Genomic DNA, 22,125 nt, shown 5'->3' on the forward strand with positions numbered 1-22,125 from the left:
CACCTGATTAATGAAACTACAGAAGGTGGGAAGATACCACACTCCTTCAAAATTTTCAGTCTTAGCTACCTTGCAGTAACTCAAAAAGAGTTGCCAAACCCAAATGAAGAGGAAACTTGCATTTGTTTGGGTTTTTTTTTTTTAGAGAAAAGGGTAGAAAGGACAGAAATATCTGTGGTGGAGCAGAGATCCACCTGTTGCCCATGGGAGGGGTGATGATTGCCCTAAGGAAGCTGTGACCCTGTGGGAAGCCCATGGTGGAGCAGGTTTGCTGTCAGGACTTGTGACCTCACAGGGACCCATGCTGGAGCAGTCTGTTCCTGAAGGACTGCACCCATGGGAAGGACCCACACTGGAGAAGTTTATGGAGGGCTGTCTCCCATGGGAGGGACCCCCGTGCTGGAGGAGGGGAAGAGTGTGAAGAGTCCTCCCCTGAGGAGGAAGGATTGGCAGGAATGTGGGATGAGCTGACCACAGCCCCTATTCCCTGTCTTTCTGCACTACCGGAAGGATGGGTGTAGAGAAAATTGGGAGTAAAGTTAAATTCAAGAAGAAGGGAGTGATGGGGGTAATGTGGTTCATTTTAGGATTTGGTTTTGTTTCTTGTTACCCTTTTCTGATTTGATTGGTAATAAATTAATTTTTCCCCAAGTCGAGTCTGTTTTGCCCATGACCGTAACTGGGGACTCATCACTGCCTGTCCTTATCTTAACCCATGAGTCTTTCATTATATTTCTTCTGCCCTGTCCAGATGCAGAGAGATAGAGTGGCTTTGGTGGGCACCTGGGATCCAGCTGGGCCAATCCACCACACTTTACCCAAAATGTTGGTTGATAAGTACAGGCTTTGCATACATTAATGACTTTCCAACAGGTTGTCATAGTGATATCTGGGGGTAGATTTTCCCTGACTAGATTCCAGTGAAGTCTTACCAGTACCTCCTGTTCTCAATCACCACCTAACCTCAGAGGCACTTAAAATCATTCCAAGTTGGAGCATGTTTAGGTAGAGGTCCTCGTGCATGCTCGGAAGTCTCCTGGTTTGGAAAGCTAAGTGCTTATTTTGATACGGGTAGGAGGTGCTTGAACTCTGTTCAAGTCCCTGAAGGGCCTGTTTTTATTAGAACATGGCTAACTCATTCAAGACATTGAGTTCACTCCAGAACAGTTAGAAGAAGAGGTAACGGCTAAGCTTTGCCTCTTTTGTAACATGATTCGAGCACTCCCCCAGAAAGTTTAAGACCCTTGTCCTTTCCCTCTCAGTCTCCCTAATTATTTAAACAGGTTTTGGTGTTACCTGGAAGTTATGTCAATTTGTCCAGAGCTATTGGCAACAAGTCTTGATATACGTGATGCGTGAGTTTAGCAAAATGCCACAAAAGGAAAAATGAAAAAATCTGGGATTTTTTTTTGTGAAAGTCAAGCAAACAAGTTCTCAAAATATTATATAAATGCAATTAAAATATAACTTTCAGAATCTTCTGGCTATTTCATTGTCCTTTTCGTACTGTTTTTTCCATTATTAAATGAAAAAAAACCCAAAAACTCTACAAATGTGGATATTGACAATATAGTAGTTACCTATAAGGTTTATAAACATCATTTTTAGAATAAGCCTTTTGGATCATTGATTATTTTGTCATTTCCTGTAACCATCTTTTCAGAAATTAAACGCTGAACTGTACTATTCCTAGTGGAAGACATTCTAGTTGTTATGTTCAGCCGGGGTTTTAATTTCCGTTTCAAGATTATTTTCTCCTGGTTTATATCACAGTGTTCCGATGATAGCATTAGTCAAATTTATCTATTGTTTTCTCCTCTTAAAATCTTAGTCAGACTTTGTTTTTCTAGACTGTAGCTTATTTGATTTCTCATGGGATAGATTCCTTGTTCTCTTGGACATCTGAGTACCATTTCTCTTAATCCTGACCTCACTTTAACACAGATAACTGGAATTCTGAATAATGTGTCAGATAATTTCCTGCTCTATCTCATATGATACCATAATTTCCACTAGATGTACCTGAGTGATTCCTGGAACTTCACGTGTTTTGCATAGCTGGGTCATGGTAGCAGTTTAGTTATCCTAGTCTCATGTAACAAATCTAGATCCTTCTCCTCAGTCTGTTCTGTCTTGTAGGAGTCTGGATGAACAGTTAAGTTTCCTAGCCCTGCTCTAAGTCTTCCATCCATATATACATTGTTACTAGTTTTGTGAGTATGCTACATTATTATTGTTCTGTGAGAATCACGCTCTGTCACGTCACTAGAAGATGTGCAGTCATTTTTGCTGCAAATACTTAACATGAGACACAGCTCACCTAAATGAACCTGTGCTGAGTACACTTAAAAGGAGCTGCAAATGTCTGAACTATCATCATTCCTCAAATATGTTTTTAATCAACATTTCAGATCTTCAGCTCTTGCATGTTGTGTCAATAGGATAAAAAAATGGAATTGGTAAAAAAGGAAGTAGGTTTCAAAAGTTGTAATTTTAGCTCTGGTGTATGATGCTAATCCTTTTGAACTTGCATTACTGAGTTCTGGGGGGAAAATAACATTTGTGAAAAGTACAAGTTGTTTCTTTGTTCTTATCATGTAACAGTTTAACCATACAAACTTGTCAAGGCAAAATTTTTTTTTTTTACTTGCCTCGTTTTAACTTTTCTGTACACGTTATTAGAGCAGATACCGGATTAAAATATTATGGAAATGTTAAGTGATATACTTTTTTTTTTTTTTGTCTTTTAGAAATACATAGATTTTAGGCACATTTGTTTTGCTAATTACTAGTCATATTGTCTGTCTTTTTGTGTCCTGTTAAACAGAAAATATTTGATCTGTAAGAATGCTTTTTTGCTCCACTCTGGGTTTAAGGAAGAGAATAGTATAAATTATGTTACAGTTCAAATAATGTCCTTAGCTTTCACTTGCCTGCTGTACTTTTAAGATTTTATTTATGTATTATAGCTCATGTGTGAAGTGAATAGACATGCTTAAGCATCACTTAAATACTGAAATTCTCTCATCATATTAGTATTTGTTATCTTTCCATAATGTTTGCAATTCCAGCAGCTTTTATGCTTACTTGTATTGGCCTTCCTACTCCAGTTACCAGCCTACAAAACAAATCCTTGTATATTCGAATTGATGCGAAGATGCCAGCAGTACAAACTATAATGCATGATTCATAATGCAAACTCTCAGAGCATTTACTCATGTAAAAGTACATTCCTACAAAATGACAGTCAGATTACTTTATGTATGTAAATGTGTGATCACTGAAAAGAGATTTTGTTGATCTTGCATGTGTGCACATTTCATATCAATTCAGTGATCTTAAAGATGGTTAGAAAGTAGCAATTTTCTGTTACTCCCATTTTAATGCTAAAATAGGAAATGAACCATTTAAAAACAAAAAAAAATGTCTAAACTGATTTTGAAATAGAATTCTAAACTGATTTTCAAATAGAACCATATTTTCCAAACTTAAAAATAAGTTTGTGGAGGGAATATAATGAAGGAGAATCTCTAAAATAAGGAAATAAGATTACTGAAATGTGATTGTTTCAAATGAAAGAAAATTAGTTTTGGCAATACAATACTGATGCTTATAAATAGTTTTCTAGGTCTTCAGAAAAATAAAAGTTCTATCCTTACCAATGAATTGTTCTCAAGACCTCTTCTTTTTGCATATTTTGTTCAAATTACAATTTCACAAATTGCATGCTAATAATGATAATATCTTGAGAACTAATAATACTTACAGAAGTAAAATATTTGAAAAAAACTTGAAAAAAGATACTTTTAAACACAGTCTATTTGGTACATATAGAAAATTTTGCTATTGAAACTCAAACAAACCTGTCAAACACAAAGAGTGGAAAAAGCATATTTTAAATAGTACTGTAGAAAGGTTTCTTTTCTCTTCTTGAGTCTTTTCAATGTCAAATGGTCTCTCTTCTTCCTTTTTTTCTTTTTTTAACTTTATTTTGCTGTTTTGTATTCTTTTGAACAGTCCCAAGCTGTGCATTTCTTGTTTTTTGAAGCTGCATAAACTAATTTGAAATCAGTGAGAAATGCAAAATAAGAACTGTAAACGCCACTAGAGCTAGAGAAATGGAAATTCATAGGAGAATAATACCAAAGTTTTTCCAGTGGCAATAGACTATGCTTTCTTAAATACAAAAAAAAAAAAAAAAAAAAAAAAAAAAAAAGTGAATATGTAAGTTATAATTTATAATTCTCCTTCTGGTATATATTTTAATTACTTTCCTATCCACAAAGTTTATGGTCTTATTTTATGTCTTTGTAAGAGTACAAGTACTTCAGTCTGCTGTTTATTTTATTAATTGTATTGCATGCTGTATTTGATCATGATCTGAGAGACGCATTGAATTACTTTAAACACATGCTTTAGATTCCTATAGATCCATAGTACAGTTGTTGAACATACCCTGCATTTCTAAAGAAGCAAAAAAACATTGCTCACATTCATATAAGAGCTTGCTTCCACGCCAAGAATGACAGATGCTGTTACAGCTGAGAAATGTAGTGTTTTAGGAAAGCACTCGCACGGTAGTTATCTTAGGCCAAAGTAAAAAAAAATTCATTTAAGATGCCTTAAACTAAACTGGAGTTAAAGGTACTTGCAGTGTAGATGTTGGTTGTACAAACTGTCAAGAATTATGTTCTAATTCAGTAAATCTGCAATATCTGAATGAACAAAATAGTTTTGTTCTCTGCCTTTAATAATTTCACATGTGCCTAATTATTGTGTTTCTCATTTCTCTTATATATTTGCAGGATTTTTTTTTATTGTTTGTATTTTATGTTGTAGAGCGTGTGTAAATGATAGCATACCAATGAATGGTGAAGAGGGGAGTTGTCTGTGCATAATCCAAACTTTTGTGGCCTGTATCTGACTTCACTGTGCCAAAGCGACATATTTGTCCTATTTTAATGTTCACATGATCAGCCAGAGTCTTTAAATTCATTCCATGTGCTACAGAGAATAATTCACATGAGAGATTGGTTGTCATGTTTAGCAAGAATATAATAGAGTAAATGGAAATTTGGAAAGTAACAGAAAAGTATCAAAAAACCAGAAGTATCAAATTATGTAGCACTCTTTATAATGATGCCGCAATTCTAGAAACACAAGAGTGGTAATGACACAGACACAAAGATGTAGCACTTAATGGGCTAAAAGTCCTGACACACACTATTGTGCTTGTGACAGTTTTGCTTCCTACAATGCTAAAAATGCATATGATTTTGCCTAAATAAGAAAAATAATTGTTCTGAATTTTTTAAAACCCCTAAGGTGGCATAGAAGTAATAACTGCTGAATTCTGTCAAAGTCATTAACTTCGCAAACCTACAAGTGATTCTTTGCAGTCCAGCAGGGAAACTCAGAAAAGATGCTTCCTGTCACTGACCAAAAAAAGCTGCAGTAGGTGGGAAGGATAGCTGCAGTTGTAAAAAGTTTTATTCCTTCATTAATTCATAATGATGTGTGTCATGGTAAGTGGCAAATAACCAATACTTCATTTGCTTTCAGAAAGAGATTATATTTTATATAATCAACAGGCAAGTTTTGTTAAGTTGTGTTACATTCTGTGTCTAGGGAACAAAGATGCATAAAAACCATTTTCTTCTATTTCGAAGAAGCAATTTAAAAATGAGATAAAATGCTAAAAATGTTGGTGTTGGTGTTACAGGCAGAGTTGAATTAGCTTGATACTTTTTTTATTATTCTGAAAGGGAGAATATCCCTTGGAAGTTCAAAGAAAATTGTTTAAGCAGTTTAAGCCACAGGCCACATTAGAATAATCCCTGGTTAGAATTTGACATGTATCTAAAATACTGTTTCTCTCAAAGCAGATACTCTTTGCTCTTACCAATATAATTGAATTCAAACAATAGTTTGAGGCAAGTAATTTTCATTGTGTTGGTCAAACAAGCTGATCTCTCTGGTTACTTTTGGCTATATCTAAGACTATGTATACAGTTTATTGTATTTTTGCATGAATCTGATCTAGCTTGTACTAGTCTGCACATACACCATTATTGACTTGATCACAAAGCTCAGTGAAGACTAATTTACTGTTCTTCTTACCTTACGTATTGAGTGCAGCCTTGGAAAATGCCCTTCATTGTTGAAAGCCCAGACATCTGTTAGAAAACCTGCTGTGGCCAGTTGCATTTCAAATCTTGACACTATTTATCTAGAAGTAGCATCTTTTTAGTATCCCTTAGGTATTCGTCTCCACATCTGAACATTAATACACTCAAGTCTAATGACAAGTCCCATTTTTATCAATATTCATGCATGTCACCTAGAATCCACAGTCCATTATCATATTTAGCCTTTTTCAACATGAAGCAGGGAATAGAACACAAGGTCCAGAACTATACTGTGATTTCTGCTTTATCTTCACTTCTCCAAGGTGTCACCTCCACTTTCTCGCTGGTGATTGTTCTCAAATTTGACACTAATGTTTTTGTTTACTCTGCTTTAAAGAGGAACATTTCATGCAAGGTCCAAAACATCCACCAGAAAAGCTAGTGTTAAAACTTCCAGAAAGACTCTCATTTGAAAGAGTTTGTCAACTCCTTGACAAAAACAGGAAGCTTGGGTGGAGGTCCTATTTTGAGTAAAAGTGTTTTTGATCTTAACTTCCTAAAAACTTCATTCCCATGACAGAGACCTTTTACCTCATCTAAGGACTTAATTCCAGCAATCTGCTGATGTAAGGCTTAAGCTTCACTCTGGAGGACAGTTTACACTTCCATATCCCTGGAACTTAAGAAGAAGAAAACATATTCTGTCCTCTGCCTGTAAGCTCAGAATCATTATATGAATAATGATGGGGTGACACTATTCTTGTATCATTTGCTAAAAATAAGCAAAATGAGATCTCCTCACTTAGGAATAACTGATCAAATTCATCATGTGATAGGAGTGTTGAGTAAATCAGTACCTGCCATCAGTAGGATGGTTTGTTCCCAGCTGAAAACTAACTGAAGTGAAAAGTCATTATTTACGACCTATTTTCAAATAACTTGGAGATAACACAAGATTAGACATCAACAGGAAGTAAGTGTAATTCTTTCTCTTCAAATTCTAGCAAATCGGAGATGAATTTGAAAAGGTTTTTCTAACTTTCTAGCTGGGAAAGCCTGTACAGTAAATCCCCAGCATCCTGTAACAATGGAGAGTCAATAAATGGAAATATAGCTAATAAAGTTCTTAATGTTCTCCCTCTCAGGAGTACTGCTGAATTATCAGTTTTCCTACTGAGCATGGTCACTGGATATCTGATATGAGGAAGTGTTTTTCAATGTGTATGTGTCAGTGAGATCCTTGACTTTATGCTTAGGTCACTGACATTTTTTAAGGTAATGTGGCTATTGCTTCATTACAGATTGCAGTTTGAAGTGTTTGGCCCTTTAACTCTGTCAGGCAGCAAGAATTTTTTTCCGTGTATCCTTCTGCAGGGAAGTTCTGCTCATGCTTTCATTTGATATTAATAGACTTCAAACGTTTAAATACTTTTTAGCATGTGGCAGAGTGATCCTAGGGAACCTCAATGCCTCAAAAGCTTTTTCACTGGATGAAAAAGCTCTAATACTTGTAATCATAATGTAGTAGAGCCTGTGTCACTGTGATGGTTCCCAGCGCAAGTTCACCCCTGAGACTTGCACTGCAAATCACAAGCTTTAACTTCTGAAACACTTATGCTTTATGTTGCTTTCACAATAGTAATTCTGTAGTTTTTATTGAAGATTCCTAACCCGTACTCATGGTGTTTTTTGGGGAATACATATGTAGTAACTAACACTCTGGATGTCCTGAATCAATTTACCTGTAACTGTTCTTTAAAGTATGATTTCTATATGCACATTTGCAGTGTACACTGCTTATTGCTTGCCTTTGAATGTCTGTTTATGATTACCAGGAATTCTGATATTGGAAAGAAGTGAAAATATGGGCCAGACTCCAGCCCATTTATATAACAGTAGTCAAAGCAAAAAACTGTGTATCCTATTAGTACTGCTAAGACAAGCATGCTTTGGTGTCATGTACATATAAACACTGCACCTCCAAGATCAGCTGACAGTGTGCAGATTTGCTTGTTTTCTGACAGATTGACTCCATTTTGAATTAAGGCAAATTGAGGTATTACCCTATTAAGGTGTTTCAGATTAAGCCTAAAGTCTGGTTCTAACCTGGTTCAGACTTTTAACAGCAGAAGAATGGAATGCTAAGAATGGAGCTCAGAGTGGAATAGAATTTAAATTACTTCAGAAAAATATTAAACACCTTCACCTACTGAAACCTTCTTGTAATAAACAAAGCAAAAGTATTGCAGATCACAGAAAATAAGGTTAACTGAAGGGCAGTGGTAACTAGACTGTTTTTCAGTCATGACCTAAATATTCATACAGAACTGGTAAATAGCATGGCCAGACTGAAGTTCAACAGTTTATTCTTCCAATTTTAAAAGGAAATCAAATTTTTCTATCAGTATTTAGGTCCCCATTCAGTGGAAGTCTTGTAAACCATAAGAATACGAAGGGCTAAAGCCATATTTCAATGTACTGTTCAGTGAATGGGCTCCTTTATCTAAGGAATTAATGTTAACAATATGAGATGTCAGAAGAAACTTACCATTTGCTCTTCAGTGAGTACAAGAATTGCATCTGCAGTTGCTTCCTTAGTTTCATGATAGATAGATGAGCCACGTTCTAGGGCTCCTAGAAAGAATGGATAACGACAGGGATGAAATGGTAAAAGTACTGGACACACAGAGTAGTATGAGTTTTCTCTTTCTTCCACAATAAAAAGATGCTGACTTTGACATGCTACTCAACTGGGAGAGGAAATACTTGGAAATCTGGAGTGTCTTTGTCCACAAGTCCCATTAGGGGAAAAGACCCAAAAGAGCAAACATTTGTTTTCAAGTCCTCTACAAGAAAGAGGAAAACTGCACTTCTTAGGTGTGGTTATTGCAGGGATTGTGATAGTACAGCTAAAGAAGGAATTGTTGAAATGGTGAGAGACAACAGATCAATTGGGAGGAAAATAGAAAAATTAGGGCAAGGATATGTAGGAAGAAGGAAGAGAACTAGGCATAATCAGAGGAAGCAGAGAAACAGAAAATTTGATTAGTCTGAGAATGATATACACTAAAATAAATTAATGTCAGTGTTTTTTGCTTTTGTGCCTCAGGAGAAAAGTGATGGTTCTATCACATCTAAGACTGTTCTTAGAATGCATGCATGAAACTTGTGTTGCAAAGCCTGTAGTATCCCAATAGTTCATGAATCCTGACTTCCTCTTCTTCTTTTCAGTCCTGGATTTTGTTTTCTTTATTTTCAACTGCTTTTCATAATACTGCTCTTCTCAAATTAGTAACTTAAGTTGTAAAGGCAAAGTTGGGTCTTTGTATAAAAATTTTGTTAAACTTGTCAGATGACAGATAAAATACAGAAAAGTATGTTGTGAAAGCAAATATGCTCAGCTTGAAGTTAACTGATTATTTTTCACAGTAGTTACTGCATTTTTTAAGTATTTTCATTTCTCACATGCCTCAGCAGGTAATATAGGATAATTTGATACCTGAAGAATTTATTGGGATGGCCTGCTTTATAGAAAGCTTAGATTCACTTGACCTTTTCCATGTTTGCAGATGAAGAGAAATGAGATTGTTTCATTAGTGTCATAAGCAGTTTGGTGATGTATCTGTTCAGGCTTCATTTACCACTCCAAGCTTTTATAAGCATGGATACAGTGACTGTAGCTCCTTCCTTTTGTTTTGGGCTGTAAAAGTGTCTTCCATATTCTCTTGTGCTATTGATACCATTGTCTGTGTGTTTACTGTTCCTACGAAGACTCTTTGATTTGAAAGACTTGTACAGTTCAGGAAAATAATTTTTAGAACCAATATATATTTCATTTCTGGAAAATGACACACAGAAATATCTACACTTTAGGACTTATAATAAACCAGCCAGTAACACTTTGTTGTTTGATAGTTGTCTCTAGAGCTGAAATGCAGTAGATGAACATTTTTTTTGTTTTTAAATCATGCTTATGAAGAGAAGTCTTCACACTGTCTTTGTTTTCCTGTTAATTGTAATGTGGTTCCAATTAGCTGTCGCTGCTTGGGAAAGGGCATTTTACATATCTTAGATTTGAAAGGAGACAGATCCAGTTGTGCTCCCCTACCCACTGCTTGTCTGTCAGTCATTTTAGTATCCTTTGATTTTAGTATCCTCTGCTGTTGCCATTACCATGTCTTTCCATCCTTTGCTCTTCTAACAAAAGCTCCCCTGAGCTGCCCAGTTGCACTGAAGCATGCCTGATGGCCTGCAGGCAGCTTAATGGAAGTTCCTTTAAGTTCTGAAAAACAGATGGAAAGCCATATATTTTTCTAGTATCATACTTAGTTTAAAACAACTGCTGGAAGTGCATTTATAGCAGTCTATGGTATGTGAATTTTAATATATTAATAGTTTTTATGTAGCATTCATTTGCTAATAAGGAAATGCAGATTATCTTGTGTGAGATCATCCTTCTTGTCTTTGAAGGGAACAAATGTTTTTTGTAAACAGCAAGCTCAGTATTAGCCAGCAGTATACTCTTTCAAAATCCTGGGCTGTATTATCAGGAGAATAGTCAAGACATCAAGAAAAGTCCAGTTTCAGGATATCCAATACAAGCAACATAGTGACAAACTGGAGTGAATGTAGAGGAGAGCCACCAGAATGGTCAGGGCTGGAGCACTTGCCCCAGGAAGAGGGGCTAGGGGGTTTGTTCAGCCTGATCTCTGAGGCTCCTGACAGCACTATCTCCAGTGCCTCTGGACAGGTCACTGGGAAGATGGAGCCAGGCCCTTCACAGCCAGAGCATGGAAGAGGGATGAGAGAGTGTCAGTTGAAACGGAAGATTTTGACTTGATCTAAAGAAAATCTTTTTCACTAACAGCATTCCTGTGAACAGTCTCCATCCTTGAGTTTTCAAGAACCACGTGGCTAAAGCTTTGAAAAATCTGGTCTGATTTCATAGATGACCTGACTCTGAATAGGATGTTGGACTAGATACTGCCTGAAATCCCATCCAACCTCAATTATTTAATAATTGGTTTGTATTATTGAGATCTTATTTTTAAGGCATAATTTCATTGAAGAATAAATGGAATATTACATAGCAATATGCTGACCTCTCATAAGTGATTGCAAACACCAAGACCATCCATTACATTAATTATTAGGGGAAAAGGTCGTTTGCTGTCCCTCATTGCTAACTGTAGCACTTTTAGGAACATGTCCTTGAAAGATAACAAGGTATGCCTGTACCTTGAACTCTGCTTATCAGGAAATCAAACATGTTATGTGTGATATAAAGGACATACCAATCCTTTGCTAAATTATGGCAGTTTGAACCCTAACCTTCTGACCTATTCTGCTTGGCTCTCAGTGGGGAAAATGGAGGGGGAGTAAACAGTCTCTCTGGTAGCAGAGCAGTTACCAGCTTTGTCTGATGGTCTGCCAGTTAGCCCTACCTCAAAAGATTTGTCCCTACCTTCTCATTTCTCTCCCTGTCCTTTTCCAGGAAGCTGCAGTGATAACGCTTCCCTTTCTTATTTTTTCCTTGCTGATTATCCATTTTTTATCACTGTGTAAAACAGAATTTTAGTTTTTGTATTATTGATTTCATAAAAGTTACATTTACAAAATTTAAAACTTAAATATTTGTATGTTTATTTCTGATTGTTTTAAGGAGGTATATGGCATTTCACGCATTTTACTTCTTCTTGTAGCTGGTAGTTGTAATGCCCTTTATATTTTAGTTCTTAAAAGGAGAGAGACATTTAGTTACTGCTCATGTCATTTATATAACTGCTGTTCTGTCAGTCTTTTCACATTGACTTTTTCCCTCTTTGCATTATTGGAATTAAAAATCATACAGTAATTATCTTTTGTTAAATACATATATACCTCTAAAATTATCTTAGTGAATTTTCTGTTTAATCAGAAGAACAGGAACCTATACATATACAAATAATGAATGCTGTTTAGGCTAGCAAATAATCATCACTCTATGTGGAATCACAAGAAACACCAGAAAGTATTTATATTGCTTTAACTGTATATTTAATTAAATGTAACCTCTCTGGCTAGTGGGAGGGGAGAGTTTAAAGAAACAATTTTCATAGGTTTTGTCCAAGAGGAACAGACAACAGACTCAAAGTCTTTCTGTAACTCTTGACTCCAATCTCTTAATTTTCTTGAGCACCGAAAAACAATGTTTGTAGTGCAATAATGATAATGTAATGAACAATTTCTGTAGCTTCCAATATCAGATCTGTTCAAATCTGGTTTATCTGCTACAATAGCAATTTATTACAATACTTTTCCAGAAACACAAGTACTATAATAGTAAAGTTGTAGAATCCATGGAAAAGCTAATACTTGGTTTAAGGAGGTAAATTGTGGAATCATTATCAAAATTGTACAGTATCTTGAAAAAAATATTATGAACAGCAGAAAAAAGTTATTATGTCAGGCAATTCCAAATGCATGCTACAAACTTGGAACTTAGTGTAGAGAAATATTAAAAGTTGATGCTTTCATTTCTTAATGTTAAATATCAAGAAACTTGCTGGCCTTTTCTTCATTCAGATCTGTTTTATATTTCTCATATCAAAACCTCTCACAGTTACAATTTCAAGTAATTATTTCATCATTAATCAATATACATTACTGGGGGATAAGTCTCTGTACTATTCCTTGACTTTTTGTTGATTTAGTACAAAATTCAGCTTTGTTAGCATGGTATTTTTTGAAAGGAATGAAGTAAACCAAGAAATGAAAATGTAAATACTGGTTTAATAAAGTTAATGGTTTGGGATGCCATGAGAAATCAAATAGAGAAAAGTATACATAGAAAATATGACTAAAGATTTAATGAGATATTAATAAATGTACTTCGGGTTCTTTGCTGTTGGATTAAAATATGTACCATAGACAAAAACATATTGCATTGCAGGGATCCTTTTCAATCTGTCACTTCAAAGTGATGGGTTTTTTTAATGAAGTATTTATTTGTTTGAGCAAAGATGCTGATTAGGCACTGAGAAATTTAATCATGCTCATTCTGCTGCTCATCCAGATGTATGGTCCACCTCAGTTCAGCATGTTTCCCATACTTCCAAGATTCATGACTTTTGCCATTTTATGTGCTAGTGCTCACAGATGCAAAGATAACTGTGCAGTGTATTGAGGCTGTGCCAGAAACAATAGAAATCTTCAGCTTCTTCTGACTTACTGTGGTTTGAAGTGCTGATGTCTGCCCCCTTTAGCTTGGCTATGTTTCCCTTTTGGATTGTTGTCCTGAACTTAGGAGACTTTTATGAAATTCTTTCCTTTGGTATCTCTTCACTAGGCTTCAGAGAACTCATTTCATAACCTTCCTGTTTGAAAAAGATGAATCTCTAATCTTTCTTTGGGCTTCATCTTTGGGCTATTTTGAAGCTTCATTTAAGGGATCTTGTGAGGTGGCAATTTCCATTTTTGGATTCCTGAACTAGATATCTCTGTACCTACATCTCCTGAAATACCTGTCTAGTAGGTATTCTCAGACCAGCCATGTGTTTCATGCTTCTGTATTTTTTAGCACCAGAAACATAAATGAGAACACAAGGTTATGCATCTTGACTAGTTTGTATAGGCAAAGAGAAAAGCAACTACCATAAGATTCCTAAAAATTACTGAGGTGACTCTGTTCTCTTATTTATGTATGTATATTTTCCTATTTATGTATCTAAAAACCAGGTTTTGAGGAAGAAACAGTGAAATTATATCACATCCTTTATTATATACTCACTCATTTCTTCAGGCCATTTCTTTTTATTAAGGATGCGGTCACATCCTTAATAAATGTCTGTATACTGTTAAAGTTCAGTTAGGTTGTTTGAACATCTTTTGCATTTATTTCATTGAAACAAATAACAAAAGAGTCAATAAATATGCTGATTACTTAAACCAAGTAATAACACTCTAGGTAAGGAAGGAAGCTAAGTATGCATTGGCAGCCCTGTGCTGTTGCAGAGTAGCAATTGCACCCTGCTTCATTTTTTGTAAGAAAGACATGACAGGAGTTGCTCTTCTGTTTTTTACAGTTGCCCAAAATAAAGAATGCACTTTAAGTAAGTGAAAGGCTGTATTTGATGCCCATCAGAGCTCCAAGATTGAGAGAAAACTCCCTAGTGAAGTTTTATTAGGAAATTCTCATGACTGAAGTATGACTCCCAAGCTCAGGCTTGGCAGAAGCAGTCTCTGCCCAGTAGTCTTGAAGCTGTGTCTTGGTGCAGGGGAGAATCTTACATTTCACAGAGTCAGAGTGAAATAAGAGGAAGCGCAATTGCATAGCCCAAAGACAAAGAAACAAAGATGGATTTCTGTCCCTGTCAGTCAGCATGATTCACCAGATACATTTAAGGCTTTCATGTTGTTCCTTCTTGTAGTGTAGAGTACACTAGACATTAGTCAAGTTAGGGGAGAAAGGGTAAATGGATCCTACATTCTGAAGAGCTCCTATTTATCAGTTATTTGCATGACTGATTTTAGATTTAGGTGTCCCAAAGCTACAAGGGGTGCAAACCAACTGTTTCTCTTGCTGAGTGTGGATGTGTGGAACTAGCACTTCCTGTAAACTGCAAAATAGTATGGGGAAGTTTTTTTTGACAGAATGAGGATCAGAGGCCAATACCAAATAATAGCTTAGGATGCTGCAAAACACAAAAATCTGCTTTGAAGCAAGCAGCTTTAAACAAAGCTTCTAAGCTTTCTCAGATTTTACTGAACCACATGCAAAAGTACTGTACGTTTAATTACTTGATACGAAGCAAATGTAACATCTGGTAAGACCTTGAATGTTAAATCAAGTTTACCCTTTAGTGTCTAAGCTATGTATTTCTGGATTTTTTTTTATTACAACCTGAACCAGGAATATTGTGCTGAAAAAAAATCTCACCATGTTGTTTGGGAAAAAACAAATTTTAAGTGAAAATTATTTTAACAAAAAAATTTTTCATTGCTGAGACAGTTTGTAAATAACATGCTTTATCTTGTGTTTAATCATTATACTCAGAGTTTTTGTTGTTATTGGAAGTATTTAAATTTGTTGTCACAAAGTGCATTGTTATTTTACACCAGATTAGAAATTGTTTAATGTATTTGATAGACATGAATGAAGTTATAAATACTACAAAAAACTGAAAGTGCCTATAAAGTTTGTATAAAAACTTCATAAAATATCTATTTTTAAATTAATTACAGATTTCTTACCCATTTTTCAGTAAATATTGAAACAGACTTTCATTTTGTGAAATCAGCCGGATACATGACTAATCAGACTTAATCGGAGTGCTGCAAAAGCTGAACAATGAAAGCATTTGAAAACTAAAGATCTGTGTTCTTACATTTTTAGTCATTTAGTGAGTAGCATGTGAACAAATCTTGGGAAATTTGTGATTGTTCAGAAATAAAGCAACCAGTACCAAGCATGAAAAAGAGAGACAGTGGAAACAAGATCCTTTGAGTACCATGATTGAACTGGAGTCTGGCAGTTTGCTGCATGTATGGACAGGATTTGTGCAGTCTGTCACAGACTGAATTTCATTGAGGTCTATCTAGACCACTGTTACTCCTTCTGTGACTCCAGCTGGCACAAAGGAGAGTAAGGAAAATTGATTTGTGTACTTTAATACCTAGGTTGGGGCTCTTTGGAAGTGAGGAGGCCTTAGCAGGCAGACTCAGTTGCAGAAGGTGAGAAAGTTAAACTGGGATTTGAACCTCAAATTGCAAGAGCTATGGATGGGTAGGATTTGAGGAAGGATGCCAAACAACAAGGGTGATAGACAAGTACAGAGAAATCCAGAATGCAGAGAGCAGGACTATAAGATAGGAATGGGGGCTGAAGAGGCTATGAACATAGATAAGAAGAAAAACAGATGTCCTCGGAATAAAGAATGAAAATAGAATTGGAATTCAAGAGACGTCTGGGCTGGTGCTGGGACAGGGAGGGAGAAGGTCAGGAACACTAGGGGACATGTTGGGGCTGGAAGTGGGAGGTTTGCAAGAGGACAGGTTAGGGAAGAAATGTCTTTAGGTTTCTTTGCAAATTTGGCACTGAACCAAAGCACAGACATTTGTACAAATATGAGAGTATAATCTAATTGCTTTAAAGATCTTAGATCTGGAATCAACCCAACTGTGGACTCAGGGTGATTTCACAACTTACAGGGTTTTTTTTCCATTTTTAAACTTGAAAATAATTCTAAAATATATCCCACAAAGCTCTAGGTTGGTATAATCTGGTTTACAAAATTATAAAATTAGATTTTCATTTTGTATAATTTACTTGCTTGGCATTCTGTCTTATTAACAAGTTTAGTATTAGGATTTGTCATTTCTTGAAAGGGTAATTTTACAAATTTATTGTCTTCTAATGTACTTCATTGTTCAGTTACCTTTTTAAGGAGTACTGCTGTACATCTCAGGTTTTGTAGGTGGGCAGTTTATAGTTCCTTCATTCAAAAAAACTTGGTTGCCATATTTTCTTCACTATCCAGACTACATGATTTTACCATTAAATCTTTCTGTTTGCTCTCTGGTATGCATATTTTGACGCGTTATATTATTATATATCCAGTACTTGAAAAACAAGCTCCTGTGATTAAAAAACCTTTCAAACCTTACAAAAGACAGTTCAAGTCCCTCTCTGAGTATTCCCTTTTCTCCTTTAGTCTAGAAATAATTTTTTTGGTAATAATTATATCCCTGCATTAGCAAACTTCAGGCATCATTGACAGGTCAACCTAATGACAGAGAGACCTAAAGGAATTGAAACCTCATTCTAGATGGTTCTTACATGTGGGATTTTTTTCATTGGCTCAATCTGTTATTTCTCTTTGATTCCCAACCCTCATTCTTCTGTGAGACTAAAAACTCTACTCTTCCATTATATCAAGTTTGCTAAAATTTCTCGACGGAGAAAAATCCTGCAGAACCACATTCCACTGGTTGGGTTTTTTCCATAATAGTAGTATTAAAGCACAGGGTGGTTTTGGGGTTTTTTTGGTTTTTTTTTTTTTTTTTTCTTTTTGTTTTCCCTCAGAGACCATCTAAGTTGATAAAGGAATGTATTTCAGCACATTGTGTTACATGACTCTGTACACACATGCACACACACTTGAGCTGACATAGTAGCCAAGAAAGCAGAGATACTATCTGGCCAAGTAAAAGCAAATATGACAAAGAAATTCTGAATGGTGCTGTGGTGAAGGAGTTACTAGTGAGATCAACAGTGTAGTAAGGTTAAAAGAAAACTGACCTGTCATAACCTTGCCAGTGCAAAACAGATCCACACTCATGTGAGCTACTTCAAATTTCCAAAACAAAGGATAAAATTTCTTTCTGAAGTTACTGCTCATAATTGGGTAGAGAAGCATGCTCTGAAAGCACCCAGTTGATTGAGTAGAATCATCAGAGAACTACAGACTTCTCCACCAAGTATAGAAAATAGGTACAGAGAAGTATGGATTGCCTCTGTTCGTGCATATTTCCAGTGTGCCAGCTCAGTACAGTGCAGGTCATTGAAGCTCAGAGTGGTTGAAGGTCTGAGACTGTGTACAGGACGGCATTGCTATTTGTTTTGTGTTGAGGTGGAAGGTGTGAATTTGTTGTTGGAAGTCAATAAATATAACTAATAATTAAATTAAATTTGTGTGTTTCATTGCACTGTTGGCTGAATGACATGTATCTTCATTAAGACTTAACTAATTTTGGACCAAAGCATTCTTCCCAGCATTCTTCCCAGGATTATAAACAATGTGTATACCAGAACAGATTTAGTGACATGTCTGCAGCCACTGATGTGCAAAGTGTGGAGTATTCAAGACTACTGAAATTATTTTTGTATGGTAAAATGAAAACAGGAACATACAGTCAGGAAACAGTGATGAAAGTATCAGCACATGAAAAGCATCCCTAAACAAAAATGACTGAAGTAGTTGATAGGTAAGTGGCATTTAGCAGCTTGAGTGCTATAACTCTGTTTGAGAGCAAATGTCATGGTATTAAAAAAAAAAAAAAAAAGTTTGTTTTTAAAACAAAATTGTTTTTAAAAGAAAAAATTGTTTTTAAAAGAAAAACTTTAGATGAGCTCAGTATGCAGAGCTTCCAAGCTCTGCTCATGCAGTGAGGAAACAATCTTATTCATGCATTGGACTATTTATACATAGATGGATGTCTACAGAGTGATTATCAGGATCATCATAATGACACCTGTTTGTTCTGTTCAAATCAATTCCAGTGAAAATTGCTCCCTCTTTGTGCCTTAGAAACATTCCATCTGAAATCCTCAGGGAAAATATTTGAAGTAATCCCCTGTTTTTGTTAAATGCTCTCCATCCCACCTAAAGATTAGGTTCTAAATAGGGTGGAATTGTGTCGCAACTGCTGTTTGATAGATGACAGCTAGCACAACAGCCATGCTGGGGTAAAGGTTTATCTGGCAATCCTGCAATTTGTTGTGAAGAGGCTTCAGTGTGAGAAGTACCATCTTGCATTTAATGGTTCCCAAAGGATTTCTCTGCTGCAAGTAGTTCAGTATTCTCTCAAATAAGTGTTAGTTTTTAGCATCTACAGCATCTTATGGTAAAGAATTCCACAGCTTTCATGCATGAAGAGCAATTCATATTCTCATTCTGCATCATTAGATGACTTCTTATTCATCTGTTGGAAAATACAGTTGATTCCTATCTCCATTCTCATTATGTCGCAGGCCCCTTATTTCTTCCTTTTCCTTATACCATCTCTTTTCCAAGCTGTAGAGTCCTAGTTTGCTTTGGTGATTTGTTCCACACAGTGCAATTGTTGGAGTGTGTGATGTTGCTGCATGTCAGAGGTAACCCTTCCTAACCTTCTCTGATGCTCTGACACTTCTGTTCCTTGTGAGGTGAGGTACTAGAATGGTTGTCAGCATTTAGTAATTCAAGCAACAATATGGAATTGCAGAGTGACACAGTGAGTTCTGTATTATTTATTTTTTCCACAGCAATTTCTAAAATGTTTGTTTTTACTACTATTTAAAACTGAACCAAAGTTTTAATGGTTTTGTCAACTATAATAAATCCCATGATCTCACTTATAAATGAAGGCAGTCAGCTAGGTGTTCATAATTTTATGTATATTTTAAGGAGCATTTTTAAAACCTTACTAATTTACTTTGCATATATCTCTTTTGAATTTTATATGTTATTTAATGCGAAGATTCACTAGATTTTCTCCTGTTCTTCACATCATCTAAATTTTCATCTATCTAATATTAGAGTATTCTGTCAGCAAACTTTTTTACACCTCATTTTTGAGATTGCCTGTTAAGTGGAATGAATGAATAAAACAGATGAAGTCCACTTCTAAGTGGAATATTATTTGTCCTTATAAACACCTTATCGCGATTTTCTAAAAAATTATACTTCATTTCTGCTTTTTGAAAAGGATCTGTGATTCTGAGTGATTGTGGAAATAATTATACCATTGTGGTCTGACTTTTCTATCTTTGGGTATGGAAAAAGCAGTGTTGCTGATACCCATGATATCTCAAAGGGTGCACCACTGATATCACTGCTGTCTAATGCCACTTCTCCCTACCACATGTAACACATGGTGCTGAAGAGGGAGGACAAAATTTTGTTAATGTCTCTCCAGTGAAAAGACTTCAATGCATATATTTGTGTACCAAGAAGGAGATTCACATTGATCTAACTCCTTAAGAATAAGGAAAATAAGGTATGCTGTAAAGTCATTGTCATTTGATTCTGCATTAAGAACATATTTAGAAAAGCCATTGACAGAGTTTTCCACCTACCATGTCATATTGTCATTATAATATTGAATTTTCCTAGTGCTGTTTCAAATACAGGTTACAATAGTACATACTAATACTTACTAAGGTCTTCAAAATACTGTGTTAGTTTTTTAAATTTATACCTGTGATGAGCAGAACTAGGATATATTCCAACTTCGCTTATTTTTGAATCATCAAAACTTATTTTTTAATTTTTCTTTTAGGTATAGACAAATGCAACTTGGCACAGAAAGCAAAGTTGCTGAGCTTCTTCACCAAAGTAAGTTAAAGTCCTTTGAAACTGAACATGTTCAACTCATGCAACAAGAAACAGCTAAGAATCTTTCACAGTGCCAAATGGAATGTGAGAAATACCAGAGAAAGCTGGAGGTATGTTATATAAAGAGACACTTCACAGGGCATTACATAGTTGTTTTCAATTTGATTGCAAAGTGGAAAAGCTTGGAGAAAAAGTAACAACATGGCATGGCTGAATTAGTATCTCCACCAAACTGCGGTCAAATGACACAGAAGCAAGGTCAAATGACAAAGCTTTGATCAGCTTAATGGAACACACCACTACGGGGAGAGGAAAAAGCAAAACAATCTCTCATGGAAAGATGTTAAAGACAGTACCTCATTCATGTGGGGTTTATTTATCTGCTTATGTTAGTCTGTGTGAGAATTATAGGGAGAGAAGGCAGTTTCACCAAAAAAAGTGCAGTGAGTTCAGTGTCATTATTTGCAGCTAGGATCTGTAATAGCATTGTTACATAATGAAATACTTTTTATTGATATATAATTCTGGAACAAATTTTTCACAGCTAAAAAAGTCAAGGTGAGCATGGTGTATACAGCATTGAAAAGACCTAACCTTGCTAGTCTTAGCATGATAGGTTACCTTGGTGGGGTGCTAGACACCCACCCAGTCACTCATTCCTCCTCCTGAAGAGGATGGGGGTGGGGTAGATAAGCTTGTGAAGAGTATGGGTTGATATAAAGGTAGGGCTGTCACTTGCCAATTACCATCATGCGCAAAACTGATTTGACCTGGGGAAAACTAATTTCACTTAATACCCATTGACATGGATTGGATGATGACAAACAGAGAGAAAAAGTAAAACATCTTTCCCCACCCTGTTCTCTTTTATTTAACTTCCCTCCTTCATTTCTGACTCTTGTACCTCGCCCTTCTAGTGCAGTGCAGGGAGGAATGGGAAATAGGGGTTCAAGTCTGTCCATGACAGCTCCTCTCAGATGGTCTTTCCTCCTCGCACTTTTTTATCCTGCTCCTGTGGATCCTCTATGTCCTGCTGCTTCTTTCAGGAGAAACTCTCCCTCCTATTTGAGCTCTCCACAGGCTGCAGTACCTTCTGGGGATGCCCATCTGCTCCAGCATGGGGTCCTCTATGGGCTGCAGTGTGGACATCTGCTTTGGTGTGGTCTTTCATGGTTTGCAGGCAGGGAACCTGCTTCACCATGGGCTGCAGAGGGGATCTCTGCTATGGCAGCTGGAGCACCTCCTCCCCTCCTTCTCTCACCTCAGTGTCAGCATCATGGCACTCTCACTTTTTTCCTCTCACTCCTTACTGCTGTGCAGCACTTTTGTGCTTTATTAAATACAATTTCCTTGGCTGAGGGACACAGCTTGGGCACCTGCAGCCAGTGCAGCTGTTTATGTTGGCTTTAACCACTTGGGCCTCTTTATCTCTACAAGCTTAGAATTTATCATCTTTAAAACATACATATCATGTCCTGTTCACTTATTTTAATCTTGGAAATGTGCGTATTCCACAGAGAACACTTACTTTAAAACAAAATTTCTTCACCTGTCCAAAGTTAGTCCCAAAAACATATGGCAGAGTCCTATTTATGAGATTAAATGAGATTGGTAGTATATGTTTCAAACGAATGTCAGGATACAAACTGGACAGGACAGAAGAAAGTGATATGTATAGCAGCCTTTGTTTTTTGGGGGAAGGATGCCAGTCTTCAGTTCTCTGCATTTCTAGTTCTGAACCTGGCTAAGTTGTTTATGGAAAGGAACTATAGAGTGGAAACAGAATTTGAGAGCTTCAGATAGACTGTAATTTCTTGTTTTGTCCGTATTGGGACATTCAGATCCTGGCTGATGGGGTTAGTTGTGGTCACAAGCACTGGGAGTGCCAGTTTTGCTAAACTTAGAGGTTGCTAAACAGATTT

At 36.1% G+C, this 22,125-nt stretch overlaps 1 protein-coding gene across 2 annotated transcripts in view; it reads left to right on the forward strand.

The window, feature by feature from the left end:
* PIBF1 (progesterone immunomodulatory binding factor 1) overlaps window positions 1-22,125 on the forward strand; it is a 106,695-nt gene that overhangs the window by 42,690 nt on the left and 41,880 nt on the right. For both annotated transcript variants that reach the window (XM_041419912.1, XM_041419911.1), the window contains exon 11: window positions 20,148-20,313. In XM_041419912.1, the coding sequence (XP_041275846.1) occupies window positions 20,148-20,313 (166 nt within the window). The remainder of the gene's footprint in view (window positions 1-20,147; window positions 20,314-22,125) is intronic.

The sequence above is a fragment of the Onychostruthus taczanowskii genome, unplaced genomic scaffold (genome assembly GCF_017590055.1).
Source record: "Onychostruthus taczanowskii isolate IOZ18803 unplaced genomic scaffold, ASM1759005v1 scaffold62, whole genome shotgun sequence".
NCBI lineage: Eukaryota > Metazoa > Chordata > Aves > Passeriformes > Passeridae > Onychostruthus > Onychostruthus taczanowskii.